This window comes from Augochlora pura, chromosome 9, assembly GCF_028453695.1.
Source record: "Augochlora pura isolate Apur16 chromosome 9, APUR_v2.2.1, whole genome shotgun sequence".
In the NCBI taxonomy this organism is placed as follows: Eukaryota; Metazoa; Arthropoda; class Insecta; order Hymenoptera; family Halictidae; genus Augochlora; species Augochlora pura.
In genome coordinates, this window is record NC_135780.1 from 2,329,958 (window position 1) to 2,353,360 (window position 23,403).

The 23,403-nt window shown below is 44.0% G+C and overlaps 2 protein-coding genes across 2 annotated transcripts in view; both read left to right on the forward strand.

Moving 5' to 3' along the window:
• The window catches only part of LOC144475106 (uncharacterized), a 29,392-nt gene extending 14,509 nt beyond the window's left edge, over positions 1–14,883 (forward strand). The window contains exons 4-13 of the mRNA XM_078190685.1: positions 80–1,082; positions 1,192–1,360; positions 1,452–1,653; positions 2,191–2,685; positions 2,758–2,992; positions 4,005–4,173; positions 4,375–4,489; positions 5,575–5,893; positions 5,968–6,178; positions 6,956–14,883. Of these exons, the coding sequence (XP_078046811.1) occupies positions 80–1,082; positions 1,192–1,360; positions 1,452–1,653; positions 2,191–2,685; positions 2,758–2,992; positions 4,005–4,173; positions 4,375–4,489; positions 5,575–5,893; positions 5,968–6,178; positions 6,956–7,103 (3,066 nt within the window). The 3' untranslated portion in view covers positions 7,104–14,883. The remainder of the gene's footprint in view (positions 1–79; positions 1,083–1,191; positions 1,361–1,451; positions 1,654–2,190; positions 2,686–2,757; positions 2,993–4,004; positions 4,174–4,374; positions 4,490–5,574; positions 5,894–5,967; positions 6,179–6,955) is intronic.
• Positions 14,884–15,649: 766 nt separating this feature from the next.
• Mlt (tubulin folding cofactor E like protein mlt) overlaps positions 15,650–23,403 on the forward strand; it is a 22,570-nt gene continuing 14,816 nt past the window's right edge. The window contains exon 1 of the mRNA XM_078190114.1: positions 15,650–16,047. The gene's annotated coding sequence lies outside the window, so the exon portion shown is untranslated. The remainder of the gene's footprint in view (positions 16,048–23,403) is intronic.

The following is a 23,403-nucleotide window of genomic DNA, read 5'->3' on the forward strand; positions in this document are numbered from 1 at the left end:
TACAATATCCGAATAGTTTCTGGTGAATATGGTAAGTGAATTGGTAGATCGATATTAGTTCACACGGTTGTTGTCTTAGGCAACGAGAACGCCGAGTCCGACGCTGATGCACTCTCCATCACCGACGCCGGAGCACAGTTTCGCCGACCTGCTGGACGTGGACTCGAACGTGCCGGACCTGATGCCCGACGACAACAAGATGGCCCCAATGGAAGCACCACAGAACCGGGACATCTTGGACCTGTTCGACGCGCCGAACACCGACACCACCACCACCACGATATTTTCGTCGCCCATGACCACGGGAGACGCAACAGGAGTGGTCTCCGGTGTGGCAGTGGTCACTAGCACCGCTCAGGACAACCCGTTCGCTAACATGGACGAGCAGGAAGGGTCTCTAGCTCCGGGAGAGGACGCTTTCGGAGGGGACTACTCGGAGACAGCGTCCATCTGCAGCGAAAAGAGGCCTTCGATCGTCTCGACGACCGGGGTGGTTGGCAGCGACGTGGAAGACAAAGCTGGCATAGGATTGGACTTCTCGACGGACTCGCCGGCAGTGCCGGAGCCACAGCCGACCATCACGGCAGCCGAGTTGTTTTCGACGGCCACCGAGCAGCTCGCGACAGCCACCGCTGAGTCTACGTTCTTCTCCGTCACCGAGACCACCACCACCACCTCCACGGCGCCGTTCGGCATGGCCGACACCACCACCTCGCCGTTCGCGACCCCTGCGCCACGGCCATCGCCCACGCAACCCTTGTTCGCCACCGCCGAGGTCGCCGCGCCCTCGGGACCCTTCGCCTCCGATCTACTCGGCGATTTCGGCGGCCCCGATAAAGACGTCACCCCTACGAGCGTCACCAGCCCACTTCCGGCGTCAGAGTTCCCTGACAGCGAATCCTACAGACACGAGGACCAGCTGGACGCCTTCGCAGCAACCACCAAGACCATCGAGAGCATCGGCGATGCTTTCGACATCTTTGCGTCCAAGTTCGACAAGGCCGCGGAGCCGGATGCCAACGCTGATCCGTTCATGGACGCTTTTGGCGGCGGTCCGACTGCCATGGACACTTCCAGCGATGGTGAGCCATTGCAAGACACTCGACAGATGTCGTACTTCTTTTTATCACAACGCGTCCGTTTCGTGATTTTATATTTTACAAAGAGACAAATATATTTTTTTTGCTGCAGTTTGGGGCGACTCTTCGGCCACCGGCTCAGAAACAGCAATGACCGGCTTCGGAGAGCCAGCAGGGTTCGATTCGTTCCTCAGCATGACCGCGCCACCGCAGGAGACGAAGATAAAGAGGGCCGAGTCTGGGGAGTCCGATGAGGGGCCAGACTTCAGCGTGTTTATCAAGTAAGTATCCACGGTTCCAAGGTAGAACGATTTTTAGTAGATCGTTTAAAGAATGTAATCGTTAACGGGGATCTTTCCTGTCCTTTCGCAGACCGAAACAGGGAGACGAAGCCGTCAACGTCGAAGGCGGGTCTGTCCCAGTGTTAGCTCCACCACCCAAGAGTCCCCAGAACTCTGCGTACGCCGATTCATCTCCAAGATTCAATCCCTTCGACAAGTCCGGCTTCGGCCAGGAGACTGTCATCCCCACGGAAGCTACGCCGACAGCGGAAATGACCAGAACCGACTCCCAGGTGCGCGTAGAAAAATTTTCATTCAAGTGCAGACTTTGTTATATCATGACTAGACTGCAGATTTTATACATTTATGACAGAATTAGGTAGTTACAATTTAAAATAGTACAAACTCTTTGCACTCGAATGGTGACTCCCTGGCACCACTGAAATTATTTCATTACGTTCCAAAATATTTTTCACAGCAACAGAATTTAGGTTCAAAAAATTGCCGAGCAGTGAAACTGTTGCTGCGAGTAGCAACAATCAATTTCGTACGGATAAAAGTGCACTTTATTGCGTAGAATAGAAATACTATGAGCCAGGTAAATTATTACACATTTAAAATGGCTTCGAGTGCAAAGGGTTGAAGGAATCTTAAGACGTCGATTTATGCGTTTCAATTGATTCAAATGACGTAAAAAGCAATTAACATGAATCTTTTTCAATTGACGCAGATCATTTTTATTTTACTTACAAATCCATGGTACGTTCATCGTATCCAATGACCGAAAATCCGTCTAAATTTTCCTATCACGAAAATACGTTTTTTTTCAGGAAACTCCACCCACGCCGCTGTTCGACGAGGACGTTAGCCAGCCGTTGGAGGACTTCCCGAGGGTGACGTACACCGGTGACGGCTGGGAGATGCAGCTGAGACAGCCGAACAAGAAGAAGATCACCGGACAACGGTTCTGGAAGAAGATCTTCCTGAAGCTGGTCTACCAGGGCGACAATCCTGCCCTCCAACTGTTCAACAACAAGGACGAGAAAGACCCCTTCCAAGAGCTGCCTCTGCTGCCCTGCTACTCGGTGTCCGACATCGGGGCGCAACAGTTCGATCAGTACGGTAAAATCTTCACGGTGAAGCTGCAGTACATCTTCTACAAGGAACGACCCGGGGTCAGGCCCGGCCAGGTGACGAAAGCCGAGAGACTGACCAACAAGCTCAGCCAGTTCGCCGCGTACGCTATCCAGGGTGACTATCAGGGGGTGAAGGAGTTCGGCAGCGACCTGAAGAAACTGGGACTTCCGGTGGAGCACGCGCCCCAGGCACGTTTCTTTCGTATCGATTGATCGAATTAGAAACGATCGCTGGCTAACTGGAGTACGATCGCGTTGCAGATTTCGCAGCTGTTCAAGCTCGGCTCCCAGAACTACGAGGACCTGAAACAGTTCTCCTGCGCCATCGACGAAGCTCTGTTCAGATTGTCCGCTCACCGGGATCGGGCGCTGACTTACAAGATGGAGGAGGTGCAGATCACCGTGGTCGACGAGCTATACGTTGAACAGAGCGCCGAGGGACACGTGGACAAGCAGATCGCGCGCGTTCGACTGTTCTTCTTGGGTTTCCTTTCCGGTGAGCTTTTGGTCTCTTAACCCTTTCGCTACGGCAGTCCGTTCCGCGGGAGTTGCGCCGCTGAACGAGGCAACGCGCCGCGCAGTGCGCATGATGCGCGTCGGCAGTCTTCGATGTTCGCACTTACGTCTTTAACCCTTTTGCGCCGAGCGCCGCATATACGCGGCATCCATGACGGATATATCCGTCGTTCGGCTCTGCGAGTTTCCACGTGGATGACGAATATATCCGTCGTTCGGCTCTGCGAGTTTCCACGTGGATGACGGATATATCCGTCGTTCGGAGCGAAAGGGTTAACCCCTTGCACTATAATAACGTGTCAGACTCGTGGCGAACATTTCGCACATAATTTAATAAATATAACTGCTAGGGGTTTCTATGAAATTGAAACAAAATTTGAATCTTCTATCGTCAAAATTTAGGAATGGAAGTAAATGAAGACAATCAAGGAATAAAAATCCTCTCGCTTCATCAAGAAAATGATTAAGAATGAAAGAATACTAATCGACGTAGTTTTGAAAGAGATCGTAGGGTTAGCGAAGATAATTAACCCCTTGACGTACCATTTTCTTCACAATTACTGCGATTAGGAATCTTTCGATTGGTATAATTTCTTCGACGAGATGGAACATTAATGTTTATCCCGTGCCTGAATTTAGTAGAATGCTTAAATATTAATAATAAGGGATTAGAATTTTATTCTATTTTTAAAGAACAGAATAACATCTACACTTAATAATTTATTACTAGTAATATCCATCACAAGTTGGACTCGTCAAAGTACGCTAAGGGGTTAATTGTTGTATTGTTTTAATTTGTTTATATCTTAACACATTACCATCCTTGCGACTAAAAGTAGTCAGAAAATTAATAGTGAAAGCTTCAATTCTATTTTCGAAATAACAACCCCTCCACTGCAGTATTATCGACCACGATCACATTGTGGAACTTCGTATAATTTTATTATCTGAAATATCAGTTTATGAAACCTAGAATCGAATTACTATTCCAGGGATGCCAGACGTCGAGTTGGGAATTAACGACATGTGGAGGCAGGGGAAGGAAGTCGTAGGACGGCACGACATCATTCCGGTCGTGACGGAAGAATGGATTCGATTGGAGAACGTGGAGTTCCACGCGTGCGTTCAGCAGGACGAGTACGAAAGATCCAGGATTATAAAGTACGTCCGTCGACCCACCTAGAAACATTATTTGCCAACAGCTTCTAACTCCGGACGTCAGATTCCGTGGAAAGTTCTGCGTCTTCCTCGTCATTTTGTCGATTAATCCAGCTTTCGCTGCGAAAAGACGGTCGAACCTTCCGCGGATCCTGACATCATCGATTCGCCGACTGCGATTAACCATGACTAACACGTTCAAAGGTTCAAGCCACCCGATGCATGCTATATCGAACTCATGCGATTCCGGGTGCGGCCGCCTAAGAACAGAGAGCTTCCCCTGCAGCTTAAAGCCGTAATGTGCGTAACCGGTAACAAGGTAATGGTCGAACCTTAGTCAACGTTTCCCGAACTAACGAATACGATGCAGTAAATTCTCCCACATCGTCCCTTTTAAAAGTCTGCTCGCATTATTCCTGTGCTATTCCCAGGCTTATGCGCGTTCTCCTATGCTTATACTAAGGTTCGTCGAAGAATTCTCTCGCGATGACGAAATGACAACTCGTAATACGATAACATAACTTATTTAATTTTAACCCTTTGCACTCGAATGGTGACTCTGAGGCACCACTAAAATTATTCTATTACGTTCCAAAATAATTTTTATAACAATAAGGTTCAGATTTGAAAAATTGTTGAGTAGTAAAACTGTTGCTATGAGTCGCAAAAAACAATTTCGTGCGCATAAAAGTGCACTTTATTGCATAGAATAGGAATACTATGAGTCAGGAATATTATTTCATATTTACAGTTAAAATGGCTTCGAGTGCAAAGGGTTAACATTTTATACATGATAGATTTTCGACAGGTATATTTGCTAATTGAATAAATATTGTCTAAAGTATATCGTGTTCGATCTTATCTTAATTGGAAGACTCTGATTTATGTGTTAACCCATTGCACTATCGCTCCTTTCATGCTGTCACGATTAACACGTATTCGTACTTAATAATTTTCCTAACAGGACCAGACAATTTTTGTCTCCTGTAGTGTCTTTATTTACCTTCGTTTCTATACTTCGATAACAGAAGAATTTATTTTTACATCGATGTAGAAGAAATAAATAATATTCAAGCTTAGTAGAGCTTACGAGTCTGACTCGTTAGTGCAGTGCAAGGGGTTAATTAAACTAGAAATGAAACAGTTAAGGCATGGTTTTTATCCGAGCATTATTGTGTATTTGTATTAATTTGCATTAATATATACGTTGGACACACACGCGAGACATCGGCAACTGCATACAAAGACGAGTCGCGAGGCTCCAAGAATCGTATCTAGTCGTCCCAAATTGTCCAATTTTCGACTCCAATCTGAGGGACTATTTGAGAGAATTTTCTGTAGACAGTAGCGCTTCGTTAACCCTATCTGCAATTTCAACGAGGTTCACATTAATCTTTATCCTAGGTGGAGCTGAGAGCGGACATCCTGGTGCCAGGATTCGCTTCGAGGAAGCTCGGCCAGGTGCCCTGCGAGGACGTGATGGTCCGATTCCCCATTCCCGAATGTTGGATCTACCTGTTCAGGGTGGAGAAGCACTTCAGGTACGGCTCGGTGAAGTCTGCCCATAGGAGAACCGGAAAGATCAAAGGTATAGAACGATTCCTCGGCGCGGTGGACACCTTGGATCCGCAGCTGATGGAGGTGACCTCGGGCCAGGCGAAGTACGAGCACCAGCATCGCGCCATCGTCTGGAGGATGCCCAGGCTGCCGAAAGAGGGGCAAGGTAATTATCGTCGGTTGCGATCGTTCCGTCGAACGATCCGCGGTTCAGTTTCTAACGAGTTCGGCAATTTTCAGGAGCGTACACGACGCATCAGCTGGTCTGTCGCATGGCTCTCACTTCTTACGACCAGATACCGGAGAATCTCGCCGAATACTGCTACGTGGAGTTCACTATGCCGGCCACGCAGGTGTCCCATACGACGGCGAGGAGCGTCAGCTTTCAGAATAGCGACAGCGACGCTCCGCCTGAGAAGTACGTCAGGAATCTGTCGCGACATGAATACAGGTGAGAAACCAAGAATATCTCGGCTCGGAGGACCTTGAAATAATGAACATGATAATAATAATAATAATAATAATAATAATAATAATAATAATAATAATAATGATATTGGATAAAAGATAATAACAATTTCTGGAATTAACACGTTGAATGCCACGGGGGTCACCGGTGACCGGCACTGAACTTGGCAGTGACGCCATGGGGGCCACCGGTGACCGGCGCGCTCAGATTGATGAAAATATATATAATTTGAACAAATGACAATACTTATAATTTTTTTATTATTATCATCGTTGATATAGTGGTGTGAGGAAATGAATGCCTTATAAAACATCTGAAAATAGTTTTATTTATACATGAAATATAGTTTTATTATGTGCGTACGTTCCGATGTGTCATAATAGAAAATTCATCGTGGCGCCACGGACAATTCCTGTAAAATGGGCGTGGCATTCAACGTGTTAATGATAGCGGATGATAGATAATAATAATTTCTGGAATTAATGATAGTGGATGATAGATAATAACAATTTCTGGAATTAATGATAATGGATGATAGATAATAACAATTTCTGGAATTAATGATAGTGGATGATAGATAATAATAATTTCTGGAATTTGACGATCCGTTTGCAAATGTTCTGGAAATCCTCGAACCCTTTCGTCGACCACACTTTCCACAGCGTGGAGTGTTTCAATTTTCTTTACCCGCGCAGTATCCTGGATTTCGCAGTATTCCAACAATTTCGCAGATTCTAACGATCGCCTACGATGTTCCAGGGTCGAGATCGAGCACACGCAGGGCGAAGGGCCGGGCGCGTACGTGTCGGCGACGATCGCGAAGAAGATCCCGGAGACAACGCCGGAAGCGCCGAGCGAGGTGCCAGACGCGCATCCGGACACCGACTTCGATTCCGACTCCGAGTAAACGAATCCCGCCAGGTAACATAATAGTCCAGGTGTTTCGCGGCGCCTGCGCGCAGTTAATTCGCTGTTGAAAGATGGGACGAACAATAGAGAAAACAATGCCTGTGACTGGACGCGCGGCGAGCGATCGCTACGGCGAACGGGACGAATTCGAGGTTTCCTAAGACGAGTGAAAAAATGATCGAGCATCGAGCGCGCGTCAGTATTATCCGATTATATGTATATCGCGTTCGTTTGCTCGCCCGGTTATCGCCGGGAAAACGGGTTCTCGCCGCGCGTCTTTCCGATCAAGCCGTGTTCCTACTCGATCGAAGAAAAGAAAAGCCCGTCTCGATGGTCCGTGATCGGTCCGAGCTGAGTCTGTAGTATAAGAATCGTTGTAACGTTTATCGAACGACAATATTACACCTGCTCAACGTAAGAAACCGTGCGCCGCCGCGCGGGATATTCCCGATTGGTCGTATATCCGTCGATCCAGCTTAACGGGAATTCGCGAGTTCGATTGGGACAGGCTCCGGCTCGACAATGAAATCCACAACGAATTACCTTTCCGTTTCAAATTCCGTTCGATTCATCCTTAGCGCGAACGTATTTAGCGCTGTATACGAGCAATTTGGTGTCCAGTCGAGATCTCTGCTTGTTCAACGCTTCGACTGCCACGACAACGACGGTATATACGTAAAATTAAAGTATTTTACTTAATCGAGATTAAATTGAAAAATAAAATTATATTACATCGATTAGTTTTCCAATTACGTTTTATAGATTCCAATACTGTATTGTACTGTATTATATTATATTAATATTAGCTTTTAGTTATATATTGTAAAAAATGGGTTTTCACTCTATATATAAGTAAATAAATTATTGAATTAATTAACTAATTAAATTAAATTAATATAGAGAGATATAATAGATTAACGTAGCAGTTAATTAAGAAATCTGAACAAATAATTCCGTCGTACAGGTGACGTGGCAGTTAAAGTGTTAATTAGTAGTATTATTATTATCGTTATTAATATTATTATTATTATTATTATTATAAAGCAAGGGAAATGGGCCAATCGCGGCGATTTCACGCGCGGCGGTGTGCTCGTGATCATTATACCGAACGGGGGCGCGCCCTTAATCGTACAGTAAATTAATAAAGTCGATCAGCAGACGGCGCTATGAGAAATTTGTCAAAGAGAATCCGCTCGTTGGCTCTTCCGTCTAGAGCGATGTGGGAACCCGGCTGAACCTCTTAGCCGTTAACGAAACAATGTACGTACGAAACAAGTAATTTCTAAGGGAGGACAATACCGAATTTTACGTTCAGTTTAGCTTGCTAAGTAGTCAAACACGGACTCGCGGCGAAAAACGCTTTGCCACGCTGTTCGTCAAAGAGCGAATCGATAGCCAGTGGCTGCTGCCGGCCACCTGTTAACTAGTTCATCAGGAGTTTCTTTCTATTTTTCTCGGTTCTTTCGTCTTCGGATAGAACGCGTTGCTCCCAGCCGAACGGGGCGGCCACACGGGGTCACCCACACAGGGAACACACTGATCTACATACGCGAAAACACGTTCGCACAGACACAACACAATCACGCCCCCTCCAAAAGTATTAAGACACTTGCAGAAGATTGAATGAAACTGAAAAACCGGGGAAGAAATTGCTGCAATTTCTTCGATTGATTTCGAAGCTGGTTGTACGAAACTGTAACAAATATATACGCGCGTACAGTTTTTCCATTCTAATACAAATAATGTTGATCTTGTAAGGAAGGATTCATCGATATATCCACCGCGTTTTGTTATCACTTCTCGAACCCAATTGCATAAGTGACCAACCCAGTTTTAACTTAACGCGTACTTACCATAACATTTAATGTCAAACATAAAACATTAACCTCGGCGAATAAGAAATTACAATTTATACTAAGTACATGGCCTAATACTTCTGGAGGGTGTTGCGTGAACACACGCGCACGCGCACGTACACACGAACACAAAAACACGTCGATCAGAGGACAATAGTTGTTAATTAAGCGTAAATGATTGCAATTCGAAGGATCGTATAGCATATCTTATTCGTTTGAGCTTGAAGATGATATATATATATATCGAATGTTATCCAGTCGTAGAGCGTAGTTTATCGAGATTAACCGTTGTCGGTCATTAGACAATTAAGGAGAACGTAGTCTATAATTTCGCGCGAGCGAGACAGGATCCGTGCGAGCGCGAGTATCTGAGGTTATGTCGTGGTGTGTAGCGTCGCGGGCGTTTCGTTGCTAACGATGAAAAACAGTTTCGAACGTCTCGCAAATATATTTGAATAATTAGGACACGTAAATTTATGTTCTAATCGCCGCGAGGTTCACTGATCCCCGGCCGCGAACAGTGCGTGTGCGCGCGCGTCTGTGTGTGAGTGAGAGAGAGATAGAGAGAAAGAGAGAGAGAGAGAGAGAGAGAGAGTGAGTAAAAGATTATGTGTGTGTATGTGCGTGAGAGAGAGAGAGAGAGAGAGAGAGAGAGAGAGAGAGGGTGAAAGAGAAAGAAAGAAAGAGAACGATGCACACATATATCCATTAGGGTAAGGAGGAGGTCGATCGAATAAATTAGTGTTTAATCAGAGAACGAAGACCTAGACACGTAAGTTTCCTTTCGAGTTTTTTGGGCGTTTTACGTTCAACGTTTTTTCTCATCCTGCAAATGAGAAACGGAAGAGTCCACTCTAGTCCTTGGCTTATAAGTATACCGATCGCGGCGACTCGTCAGACGCCCTTTGATGCGCCGGTCCCGCGGTCCCTTCGCAGTTATAACGAGTACGTCATGAACACCGTAAATGTAGTTTAATCGACCGGTCGCGTCGATTGTAGATTGTCGCTCTGATCCGTGTCAGCGCGAAACGATGCATCGAATCGTGGTTCGCCAGCGTCGTTGTGTCCTCCGGTGGCTCCGGCAAGGTGGCGGCTGCTTGTCGCGCCGGGTGGCTCCGTTCTCGGAGCGCGTTTGCCAAAGCGGAAAACGGTTCCCTCGTAATTTTGCGGTAACGCCGAGCGACGCAGCAATTACCGAATCGATGAAAGTCATTCGGTTTTATTGCTCGCGCGATGAAATAAATGATCGTTTTAGATAAGGGAGGACTATTACGAATGGGACGCTTTTAAATTTATTTTGTCCCACGTTTTGGAATAAATAAAAAATCAGTCGATAGTGGTTGTACTTCGTACAATGATACCAGGTAAAGGATAAAATAATACTTTTAAGCATAACAAACGTTAATTGTCTGTCATAGTTACGTATTAACTAGCAGCGGTTTAAATTATGGCGAAAATGGGTAACAGAAATATAAAATTGCGAAGACATAAGGAAAATTTCACAATATAATATATCAATTCTCTGTCATTTCGCTTCTGCTTCATACAATCGTCTTGTTAAATTTTTATTTTGCATGAAGATCCACCAGTCTAGTGAATAGATATAATATAGTTACAAAACGATTACAATTTTATTATAAAGTGACACCTAATTTTTGAGATAATGGTAATATCCTGTTTAACACGTGCCCCATTCTTGACACCTCCCTGTGTCTGCTATTTAAAAACAAAAATGTCGAGTCTCCTAAGCTGCGTCGCGATTAGGGTAATAGCCTGTTAGGGGAGATTACGAGGGAACGGTTCGGGACTTACGGTCGCCTGCAATAGCGGAGTCATCGGACGGACTGTAGGGAGAATTGGATTCCGTTCTTTGAGAAGCAGCGCCAAAGCTTTTCCGTCCGCGTCGTGGCGGTCTGTTTGCGTTCGATACATTAAACGGATCCCGAGGGTGCGCGCCTATCCAGGTGATCCCGCCGCTCGGGAGAAAACGTTTCCAGCTCGTGATCTCACCTAAGCGTAATATCGCACCGCGCCGTGCGATAGATCCGGAACGGCGTTTGTGTATCTACAGGGAAGAGAGAAATCCGAATAATCACAACATGCTGCGTAGATAGATAAATATCCGTAGGAATGGTACTCGAACTAGCGATCCATCGATCTACGTTTCGTATACTGGCATGCCTACCGATCGTGTATACTCGTATATCGTATGCGCGCGAGTTTACCGTGTATGTTCGTGAGATGGAGCGAATGAGAGAATGAGGAGGTCCAGTCAACGCCGGGAGGTTTGCGGTCCGTGATTTTAGCACGACCTGTACATCGATCGTGATTCCTATCTGCTTCGCAAGTTTTTCGTCGCAATCGGACGATGATAATCAAACAGCGGATCGTTCTAGTTGCAAAACTAGAGCTAAATGAAAATACATTTCTTCTTTTAATAATTTTGATTGATAATTAATTAATAATTTTGATCGATCGCAAATGCTGTAACAATGTTTTTACAGTAAGTTATTACTGCAGCATGTGCATCAAATCTGCTGTTTAATAATAATTCAATTTGAAATCAACGAGCCTCCTGGAGATCGATCCGATCGAATCTCCGCAAACGCCTAAAGTCTGCATTCCTAACTCGTTCACTTTTGCATCTTCCAACGTAGTTTAATTTCCGCGACGACTCGTCAGCGTCGACGCTCTTGGACCCGCGATCAGTCAAATCGGGCTTCGCTTGTTCCGCTAAAATAGTTCCGACGCGTCGTTCTAAATAAAATCCAAAGAAAGGTAACGAAACTGCAAAGAAGATGTCCTACTGCTCGAGGGTCGAAACAATATTCGTTGAAGCGTGTCTAGAGCTAGAATATTTATTGATGGGTGTCTAAAAGATTTATCGATGCAGCGTGTGTTCCATTTAGACTGCCGTCATTTTAGCCAAACGTATGCAAGCGCGAGTATATCGAAGTTATTTAACACTAGGTTTACGGATGACGATTGTGTATCTATTTTTACTGAAGCGAGCCAATTAGACATGTGCAATGAAATTTAAGTCTTGTAATTATAAAAAGACTCCATTGGAAACATTTTTTACATGTAAACTCTTTTTTTGTAATATGTCTACTTGCATCTGTTTCTATTATATAACAATTGGACTTAATAATTATTAAGTATGTCGACGATATGAATAAATTGACATCAAGTGTTTTTAGAATTCTGATAAGGATTCAAGAAGCCATAAATTCCAGGTGTCTAAAACTATTATCTGTTAAATCATTATACGAGTTAAATTGTCTCACAATGGTAAAAATAGGTATAGCACATTCAATACTGCGAAATAGAGGGGTCCGCGTAGGGGATGAATTAATATTCACGTATATTCCATTACGTAACTAAAAAATCAACGTATGTATTTAAAAAATAATATTTAAGTTACATACTTGAGCTGATTTGACCGCTTAAAATCGTATTGCCGTGTACATATATTGCAACGCAGTTTTAAATAAGTCAAATTGCCTCGGTCCGTAAATCTAGTGTTGAAAGGTACCCAGACTCGATCGTGCGAATTCTAGGAGGCAGAAAACATAAGAAAGTCGGCATCCCCTTCATCGATCCTACTGGATATTTATTCTTACTACCCCCACCCACCGAAGCGTTCGCGATCACGATCGACAAAGTCTCCATCGATTCAGCTGAATTTTTGCGGTATCGTCGCGACCTCCGTTTGTTGGCGCTCCTATATCCTATCGATGCATCACGTAATTAAAATTGTAAGCTAATAGATATAAGCCTGCTATCTCGAGACGCTGTAACGATTAATTGTAAAAGGAACAAAAAACCACGTAGTGTCGTTGTTGTATCATTAACGTTAAACCAAAAACAAAAAAAATAATTAAATTAAGGGTGCGTGCGTATGTGTGAGAGAGAGAGAGAAAGGTATCGAGAAAAAGAGGGATAGATTAGCGTTCTGTACAGGTGAAATTAAGCAGAGTAGATTGAGCGTGTCCACGCGAATCAAGCAATGAAAGATAGAGAACCCCTTCGAACGCGCATCATTGTCTTTCCCGTGCGAATTCTACGCGAATTCACAGCGTTTGTCGCAGACTCGGCCGAACGATCTCGTCCGGCATGCTTTTTAACGAGCGTCGCGAGAACGCATTTTCTACAGGTTAGCCAGCGCCTCGAGCTGATCAAACGGATATGGCTGAAACGTTCCTTTAACAATGACCTGTCACAATAGCTGTAGTCGACCAATCCGTGGAGAAATCGGGTATACCGCCTCACCCGCGGACGAAAACAGATTGCCTGACTTGTATCAACGAACTTAATTAGGTGGTTCGAGGAACACCGTTTTAGGGGCTAGCAACAAGTTTAGGCTTCGGTTGTATCTGTCACTTGGAGATTCTAGTATCGTTTCTTTTTTCCAGACGGCGTCGAGCCTCGAAAATTTAAAGGGTGACGCGACGCGTCGGATACATTCCCACCCCGGCGAATCGGATCTGTAATTTATAAATATATAAATATATAAATACAAAAGTATATATATATAAATATATATTATATATATGTAAGGCAACACGTGTATGTAACGTCATAATGTGTAATTATACGTGTATGTATGATCTGTAATTGTGATCTAATATAGTAATCCGCGCGATGTATACAAAGAATGACGAGACAGAGAGAGATAGAGAGAGAACGAGCGAGAAAAAGAGAGAGAAAGAAAGAGAGAGAGAGAGGGAGAAGCGTCGATCGAGGGGGCGTGCCCCTCGACAACATGTATGTATTATAATTTCGCAAACGAGAACAAAAGAAAAAACGAGAACCTTCGGGGAACTAGACAGGAACAAGTGTAATACTGTTAGCTGATGGTATTATTGATAAATTCTATGTATCAATAAATAATATAACATTGTTTAAGGGACGAAATCGGGTTCACGACGCACGATCTTATCGATCCCGAACACCTCCGCGCGCGCGCGCGCAAGCGGTCTTTCGTAATCGATTGCAGAATCGCTGGACGTCGATCGTAGCGGATGTCCCATCCGCTAGAAATCATTCGGAATTCCTGCGAAAATGAAAATAAGCTAGCAGAGCGTGGCGGCGGCGCGATCGATGATTCGGGGTAAGTTTCGTAACGGTAAAACAGGTTGCACGGCTGCGCAGTCGTCGTGCGTTTTCGCGCCTAACACCGTGTCTAACTGCATTCCTTGGCCACGTACATATTACGTAACGTTTGTTACGCGCCATCGATGAATTACAGATTCGCGTTTCGCAACCGTCGCATTCATGAAAACTGCGACTTCTTTCCCCGTGACACTGAAATTCCTGCCGCGTTCCAATTTCATCGCTCTGTTCGTGGATGGAGAACCGCTGGCCGATGGATCGCTGGAAGAAGAATTCGATTTCCAGGTGGCTGTAAACGTCTCGGTGTTAAAGTTCGCATCGATACGATCGTGCTACATTTTTGTTTACTGTTCTAGAATTAATAATGTTCTACAATTTTTGAGGAGCATGTTTTCAGAAATCTTTATGGTTGTTCACAGTCTGGAAGACAATGCGAGCGACGCGGTTGCACAGGTAGCGAGTGTTCAATTTAGTCACTGGTTTGCTGATCTTTATGCATTCGTGTCGAAGACAAGTTGTATTAAGGAATGTAATAAATGTTTGTCCATTATAGACTCGATGGAATGAAGGAAAAAATAAATAAATGTCTATCGATGATAAACACGAATAAAATCAAGAAATGAAAGTTTGTGCATGATAAATACGAATGAAATCAAGAAAATAAATGAATGTCTATCCACGATAAACGCGGAGTAAATCGAGTAAAGAAATAAATGTCTATCCACTGTAAACACGGAGTAAATCGAGTAAAGAAATAAATTTCTATATCCACTATAAGCAAGGATGAAATTAAGCAAAGAAAGAAATATCCACGCATTTACGAGTCAGATTCAGAAAATAATCAGATGTTAAGATGGCTTTTATGCTTCGCTAATAACGCAACAATTTTTATCTCGCATAAAGTCCACAGTTTACCTATTACCTCGAAAGAACATGATAAACATCAGCGGATCGTTAGTCAACTCAATAAATTCCACGAACAAGAACTACAAAAAGTGTATAAAGAGTTTTGAACACAGAACGAAAAAGCGGAGACAATAAATTCGAGCGAATAGCACCAACGTAACGCAGCGAATGATAGCAAAATTGGCGATACGTAATCAGGTAAATAACAAATTGAAACAAATACAAATTAATGTAAACGATAGTACAACTAATTAGTTCAAATAAAAACAATGAACTGCAACATATGACGAATTGCAGCAGATGATACTAGAATTGAGTGATAATTAAATAACCACTAGGCAGAAACAGTTCCTCGTTCTAAACTGGACTAAAAATCTTGTAAAAGTTAACCACCATTTTCCACGTTGCATCGTTCTCAAGAAAAAGGGACCACAAAGAATTTTCGATACAGAGAAATGTATACTGGGTCCAGGAAACTGCGAGGATACCGCGACAGGGCGAAACTGTCGATTGCAGCCAGCAAATTTGACATTTTCCTCCGGATGTAGCAACGGTGCTCTAAAGGTCAAACCACTGCGGAGCCACAAACGCTACGGCCCTGAATCGAGTCGTCCGGCGATTGGCCGCGCGGCCGAGGCCACGTGACCTGTCAAGCAGCGTGCTTGCGCGGTGCAGTGGTCGCGCGTCGTAGAGAGGAGACCTGTCTCCCGCCACCTCCACCAGCGTAACCAGTAGCGCGGCTCAGCTGTTTCTGTTTACTAAACAAAGGAGCCAGAAATCAGTTCAACGGTGGACGGCGAGCGGCACGTTCGTGTGTCGGTGCTCTCGGCACACAGCACTGGTTCCCTTTTTTTTTTTATACACTCTAACCTCTGCTCGGGTGTCGCGAAGGGTCCATCTGGCTTGATGATCGCGGCGATATAAGATCGCGAGTGAGCGCCAAGAGAGACAGACGGAGAGACGAGAGTCTGCGAGAGAGAGCGAGCCCGTGGTCGCCAGGTCGATCGTCCAGGGATATAATATCCGGTGACATCTAGGAGGTCGGGTGCATACAACGAGGCAACAGTGAGTAGACCTGATCTGATCTATCATTGCCGAGATATTACGGGCGTCTCGTAGCCTCTTCGAGATCCAACGCGAATCCTTGACCCGATTCCCTAGCGATATTCTTGTACCGTCTTAAAGTCATCTCGCTCTGTTCCCCGTTCAATCTTTTCCGTCGGCTTTCCGACCGCTCGATCGATCCATACCGCAACGTAGAACGCTCCTCCGGTCCCTTCTATTCGCCGCGATGCGAAACGCTCTGGCATGCCTACCTGTGTGCAACGGACAGAGTTCCCCGATGCAGTTAGCCTGCGCGGATTGCGGCCACGTCGCCGCCGTCTGTTTGTTTCCGGAACCTAGACGTGGGATATGCCAAGCTCGGCATCCTCGTCGATTTCTCTTCAACATCTTTTATTATCATCATCCTTTCCGATCCTTGTTGATGCTCTATTAGGAAACAGGAGTATGGTTTATGTATTTTCGACGGATGGGTGTTGTTTTGGAGATGGAGGACAGCGACACCCTCTGTGGGTGGATGAGCCTAGCTTAGAGAGGGATGCAGATGTGTGGGGTTCTGTCGGAATTCACATTTTCTAAATTGTACACATTCTTTTTGCAAAATAGGTTTAATTCAAATGAAATATGTTTATAAAAAGTGTACAAATGTGTATCTGTTGATTTTATAAATTGTTTGAATTCTTTTTAGCACGGTGGATGTTCTAGCTAGGTGGTGGTGGGTGCATGAAGAATTCACTGATTAATGGTTTTGTCGATTTCATTAATTTTTTTTGCAAATTGAAATCTTAGATTTAAGATTCAAAAGAAATGTAAATTTTATAATTCACGGTAATTGTTTTACTGTGTTGGAGTTGTGGGTAGACGTTTACAGAAATCTATTACTCGGAAATAAAACATTTTACTGTGTAAACATAGCATACTAATTTCGCGGCATGTTCAATTTAATTTGGTTAACCCACATAGAGCTATCGCTGGTAATTGCGGATCATTAGAATTTATAATGCCAGCTCAGTTTCCTTTAGCTGATTTATCTAACTGTTTCATTAAACTGCAGCGATTGACACAGTAATTGCACACAGTAATTGCAGCAGGAACACCATCGTAGTAACCTATGAAAAACATTTAAAAGAACAAATTTGTATAAATTCATAATTTGCGCGAAGATGAAATTGAAGCGCAGATCATCCAATAAATCCTTCACACATTTTCCTCGTGTTGAGACAGACGCAATTGGTCCTCAAGTGTCTCGCTGCACGAATTAGGGTTATTAGTGGTATTGGCGTGCTAATGAGTACTCGAAGAGTACTATGAATACATACAATATTGTGTACATAGTACTGTGAATGTTATATCGTACGAAGTTTAAATAACAGTGTACGTATAGAGTTTCATATTATTTTATCGAGCTCAAAAATGGTCAGCTGACTTCCGACAGATAAATTGTTAATCTCGAGCGGTGTCGCGACTTATCTGTTCAGTTAGCACAGGTTCCGAGATTACATCTTCGAAACTTTAGATCGAAAGCATGTCGCCAGAAGCGAACTGGCTACAGACGCGGTTCGAAGACTCGTTCGCGGACGACGAATTGGTGTTTTAAAGTGAAACGACAGCGTGTTTTCGACTTCCCGACGAACGGACATCGTGTCCTAGGCGTCCGCTGGCGTATAATCGACGCTTTACGACGCAATGCGTTCAGCTACGCGTTCGAGGGCTTACATAATAGCAATCAGCTGTGCGGCAGCGCACGCTTTGACAGCTGCTCTACGTCGTATTTTCATCGCGACGTCGCCGTTTCCTCGAACCAGTATCCTCTGTCGCAACCGCTCCTCTTATCTCGATCGTGAATTTCATTGAGAAATCTCGTTTTAACCGGATTGGCTAGAGACTCGCCGACTTGGGTCGCGTAAAAAGTCGGATTTATTAGCCAGCAATTAGGACGGGGATCGATCCTCGGCCGCGCAGTTGAGCTGAAACGATAAGACGAGTTCGATGATACGAAATCGGTGATCGATTGTCGAATGTCATCCGGTCGTTTTGTAAATGCCGCGTGTCGAAATAGCTTTGATACATCGATCTTACGATTACGCGGTCATTAGCGGACGCGCCGCGACAAGAAGATTGCATATTCATCCGTGGCTCGAGCTGGTTTATTAGCCGGACGAATCCGAACTTATTTTAAAGACCGAGCAATCACTGTACACATTATCACTATCGAACGCGGTTCACCTTTTCCTCGTTTAGTTTATTTTATGAGTTTGATTGATTGCGATAGAATAAAATATGTGTAATAAAAAAAAAAAGAACAAGAAAATAATGTGAAACGAAGTAAGATAAAATGGAATAGAATTAAGTAGGATTAAATAAAATACGACAAATGAAATGCAATAATTTGTGCAACGAATTTTAAACGATACTATCATCAAACCATTAAACTATTATTAACTGTACGTTTAGTTTATTGAACGAGTCTACTTCATCAGGAATGCAACAGGCTGCAATTAGATGTACCCTGCAGTAATCACCATAATTAAGTCTTGTCGCGCGACGAACGTAATTGCAGTTCATCAAGATACATTTTGAAATGAGAATCCCCGAGTACAGGGGTCATAAAATCGAAGGGAATGACCACCGTGCACACTGAAAACCGCCGAAATTGTGAACGCTCGTGTTTAAAAATAAAGTCTCGCTCGTCGGAGACGGAAAACTCGGCTGTCCCGATAAAACGTCAATTGTTCTCCGAAGGCTTACATAAATATGCTTCGTTCATCGTGCGACGAACGATAAGAGGCAGCGTTACGCGTCGAGACCCGCGTAGCAGCCGTACAGCGAGTGAGCCTAATCGGAGTCGCTGTTGCGTTCCGTGCAACGAATGGCCGGCGTCGACTTCGTTCTACGAGTTTCGACGGCAATAGCGGCCGACGAAGGAGGCTCCGAACAAAGAGCCTCGCGGATTCGTGTGAACTGCGTCGTTCCCTCGCCACCTCAAGGCCGATGCAATTCAGGAGAGAAACTGTGCTCCGACACGTTCGCTCGGACATAAGGAAGCGCGAAATTTATGCGGAATCGGACGGCGCCTCGAATCACAATCGCGCGAGTCCGAGCACCTTGCTCGAATCCCATCCGTCAGTCCGTGCAATGTCTTTTTCCGACGTGTCTCGATAGCTCGTTAAACATTTCTTTTTTTATGCAGATTCCGATTTTCTGGCTCGTTCAACACGCGACGTCCGCGCGAGTCTCGAAATCAACCTTCCGCGTATCTTCGAGTCTCCTTGATAGAGCTCGTTCGGAGTGTCGGCACTTAACACTTAACCAACCGTACGGGGAGATCTCCCCCGTTTTAAACGAAGTCGCTTAATGGAATGAGAAAATCTGCCGCTCTTACCTTTAGCAACACGTGGCCCTCATTTTGCTTACTTATTTTTTCTTCTTGATTGACTGCCGATTCAACCATACGCGGACAACAATTGTTTCAAATTTAATTTTTCGAAATTAATTTTTACGCTAATCAACGCTTAGATTTATTAATTAATCATGATTAATTTATTATTATATATTAGTTATTAATTTATTATCGAGATTCGCAAGAGATGCATGTTGGAGGTATATTTATTACGGAGGTTATGGTTTATTCATTTTATTGAGATTCACGAGAGATACATGTTGGAGGTATAATCATATATGTTTGAATCGAATAAAATACTTATTAATTAACCCTTTGCACTCGGAGCCATTTTAACTGTGAATTCGAAATAATTTTTCTGGTTCCTGGCATTACCATTCTATTTAACAAAATCAATTTTTATGCATACAAAATTTATTCTCGTGACTCCTGCCAACAGTTTTGTTCCTCGACAATTTTTCAAATCCTAAACCGTATTGCTGCAAAAATTATTTGGGAATGAATTGGAATAATTTCAGTGGTGCCTCAGAGTCATCACTCGAGTGCAAAGGGTTAATATACTTAATTCGATGAATTTTGCGAGGCTTTTGGCCGTGAAAGTGTTAAGTGAACCGCCGTCCATTGTTCCGTTCATTATTCCGCTCGGTCGAAATGGAATCGCTCGTGTACACTCGATCGGGGCCGAGTGTCGTCGAACGGCTTACCGAGGCTCGCGAAATTGCAAAATTCCAGCCTTCGTCGATAGTTGCATGCTATCGAACAGATTAGATAAGTTCCGCTGATAATGTGATCAGGAAACACGTAGACCCCTGTCCCGACCCGTTACAGCGAACGTGAAACGGAACAGACTCGATCTTCGGAAATCTCTGAAATTGTCGCGCCAGGATATAGTCGCTTTTAATTGTATTTAACTTCCGGCAGATTATGCAAACATCCCTGTTCGCGAACGCGTTAAGCGCCGAAAATCAACCACAAAATTCACACAAAACCGAAGCGATTTTAATTGTCATATTGAAATCGGAGTAATTAAATTTATCGAGGATGGTACTTCAGTTCTTTATCTTAGTAAAATTTAGTTTGCTCGAATATATTACAATAAAAATTAGTTTTTAAAACTAGCCAAAAATTAGGTTTAGTTATATGCGACAGACGTGATGCATAATGGTTACGGTGACTTGTTAAAATCTTGAAAAAGAAGCCTGGCTTATTTTGGACTACAAGCCGCATGTCATAGAATTTTTTCAGATTTTTTGTTGCATGCCAAGGACGTGGACAATTGAAAAACCAGAGAAGAAATTAAAAAATTGTAGATATCTCAAGAAATGTTCACACTACATTCCCTCTATTTTTCATCTGTCATTGCATCTTATTTCTGTCCAATGTTCATTGATTTTGGCGCAACTTTTTCATTTACCCAACTGTGCGACGTTCCAGGTATTCATTTAACGCCTACCTGCAAAAATAAAATTAAAACGAGCTACAAGTGCGCGATAAAACTAGCTCGAAGAGTTTTAATGCTATTTCGCGCGCAATTCCCGGACCCCGCGGATTGTAAACAGGGGAACGGAACAAATCCCGTGAAATAATAAAGGAATAATACCTCGCTATCGTTCCCCATGATTCCGAGGCCCTACGCTATGCCTAAAATACTCGCGGACGTGTGATTAGAAAGCAAGCAACGGGTTCGGCGACCATTGTCCCGAGGCGGTCCGGAAAGGCCGGCCGCTGCCAGCTGTTTATTTTTAAATATTAGAAACGGACCGGCGGCGTTTTCGACTGCACACACGGGATCACGAAGTTCCTAATTTCGGATGACGGGTACACCGACAACGGCAGGAAGCAATTAACCGTGCTGATCCCCCGTTAACGTAAACGTTACGAACCGTTTGATCGTCACTTCTTATCGACGGATCTTCTGAACCGGCTGACAACTTCCTGTAATCATCTCTCTGTCTCTCTCTCTCTCCCTCTCTCTCTCTCTCTCTCTCTCTCTCCTGTTTCTTCTTCTTCTCTTCCCCGTATCACAAGGAAAGTAATTTCTTGGAACGAGATTCTCCTCTCGCGTGATCTACGAAGTTCGTCCCGGTAATCGAGAGAAACCGTTCGCCACGCGGAGATCCATGAATCATGGATCAACGATGCGAACGATGCGTACGGGTCGTTGGATTTTCCCTTTGGTGGGACTCCGACAGAAAAAGACAGTGAATCTTCGTGTTTCCGGATGTTCTTGGCAGGAATTGCTCCGTGGGACGCTGTGTTGATTTCGTTGAACTCGAGTATGTATGGTATTTTAACCCTTTTAGTAACGGCCAAACGAGTCTGTATCCGAGCGAAATGTTTAAAACTCGTTTGACGAAGTTTGATCAAGTTTCAGAAAGAAATTGCAAGAATTTTAAAAAGCCTGACAAAATAAGAATTTCAAAAAGGGGAGGAGAAATAAGAAATGAAATTGTTGTTTAATAAAAATATTAAGAAAAATATTTTTCCAAGAATAGCCAACAACGATATATCGTTGTTCGGTACTAAGAGGGTTAAATTCTGAGGAAAGATGTACTTGCAATTATGTCAAGGGACTTGTGGATTATAGGACGATGAAAAGAATTTTAACCCTTTGGCTACGGCAGACTTTGGCAAGCACCGGCCTACGGTACGACACGAATTAAGTCGCGACGTCCGCTGGGTACGGTGAAGTTTTTTGTTTTTCTGAAGAAGTATATTAAAATATTCAATATACTGAATTCTATTACATTAAAACAATATTACTTGAAGTGAACATTAATTTTAAGCTTTTTCTACAATATTTAATCATCAAATTTAATAATAAATGGGCGAAACAGGCGGAATTTGATCTGGACGCCTATTGGCGTCTACAGTACTGGGATGACAACACGTTTCGGACGCCAATAGGCGCCGACAGTAGTCAAAGGGTTAATAAGGAGTCTATTATCGTCAAGAATATTTTGCATCCATGAAATTGCCCTTTAGTTGCCGGTGAACAGTAAGCAATTCGATAATGACACATTCATTGGCTCATTGTAGAGACTCGTATTCATAAAACTATGCAAAATCATATTTCGTTCAATCAGATAAACGTGCACAGTCGTATTTTATTCGATTCCGCTTCAGATAAACGTAGAAAGTTGTATTTTATTCGATTCTGCTTCGGGCAAATGTAGGAAGTCATATTTTACTCGATTCTGCTTCAGATAAACGTGCGAACTCGTATTTTCTTCAATTCTGTTACAAATAAATGCGCAATGTCGTATTTTACACGATTCTACTTCGGATAAATGAATGGAATCATAGCTTCTGCAATTGTACTCTTTGGGAACCTATAAAATTGCATTTTACACGATCGTATAAAATTCTCGTTTCGATCACGTTTATCTTCGTGCTGAGATCCTAGATCCTAAATCCTATTGGTTGGTCCGTGGCTCGCCGAAATCAACGGTCTGATCATGGCACCGCCGGTTCCACTGATCCACATTCCCCATCCGGCCCGCCCGTGTTTCTCACAAGAGAGCTATAAGAATGCATTTGCGCACACAGCTGTCGCACAAAGACGTTAAATATCAAAGTGGTCATCTTTCTCGCGGGATATCTCGGTTTCGAGCTGAAAGAAAATTTGGTCTTCGGTCGACGATGCACTGGGGAAGCCTTTGTAAAGCCAGCACAGGCTCGGTACCAAACGAGACGTGCACAGTGAACGGTGTCCGATGTATCTCTTGTCGGCTTTCACACACACGTCGATATAATTGCCGTGCACCGATGCGAGACACGCTCTTAAAAGCCGAGAAACGAACAAAGCGTACGCGCACACGGGCACCGCGCGAGCGCGCGCGCGCAGCGTTTCCCAATCTCGCGTCCCCCGTCCTTTACTTTCGATCTTTCGACGCGGTTTCTATTCCGCCGGGGCCCGCGAAAATCGTTCGACCGATCCGACATCGATACCGCCATGC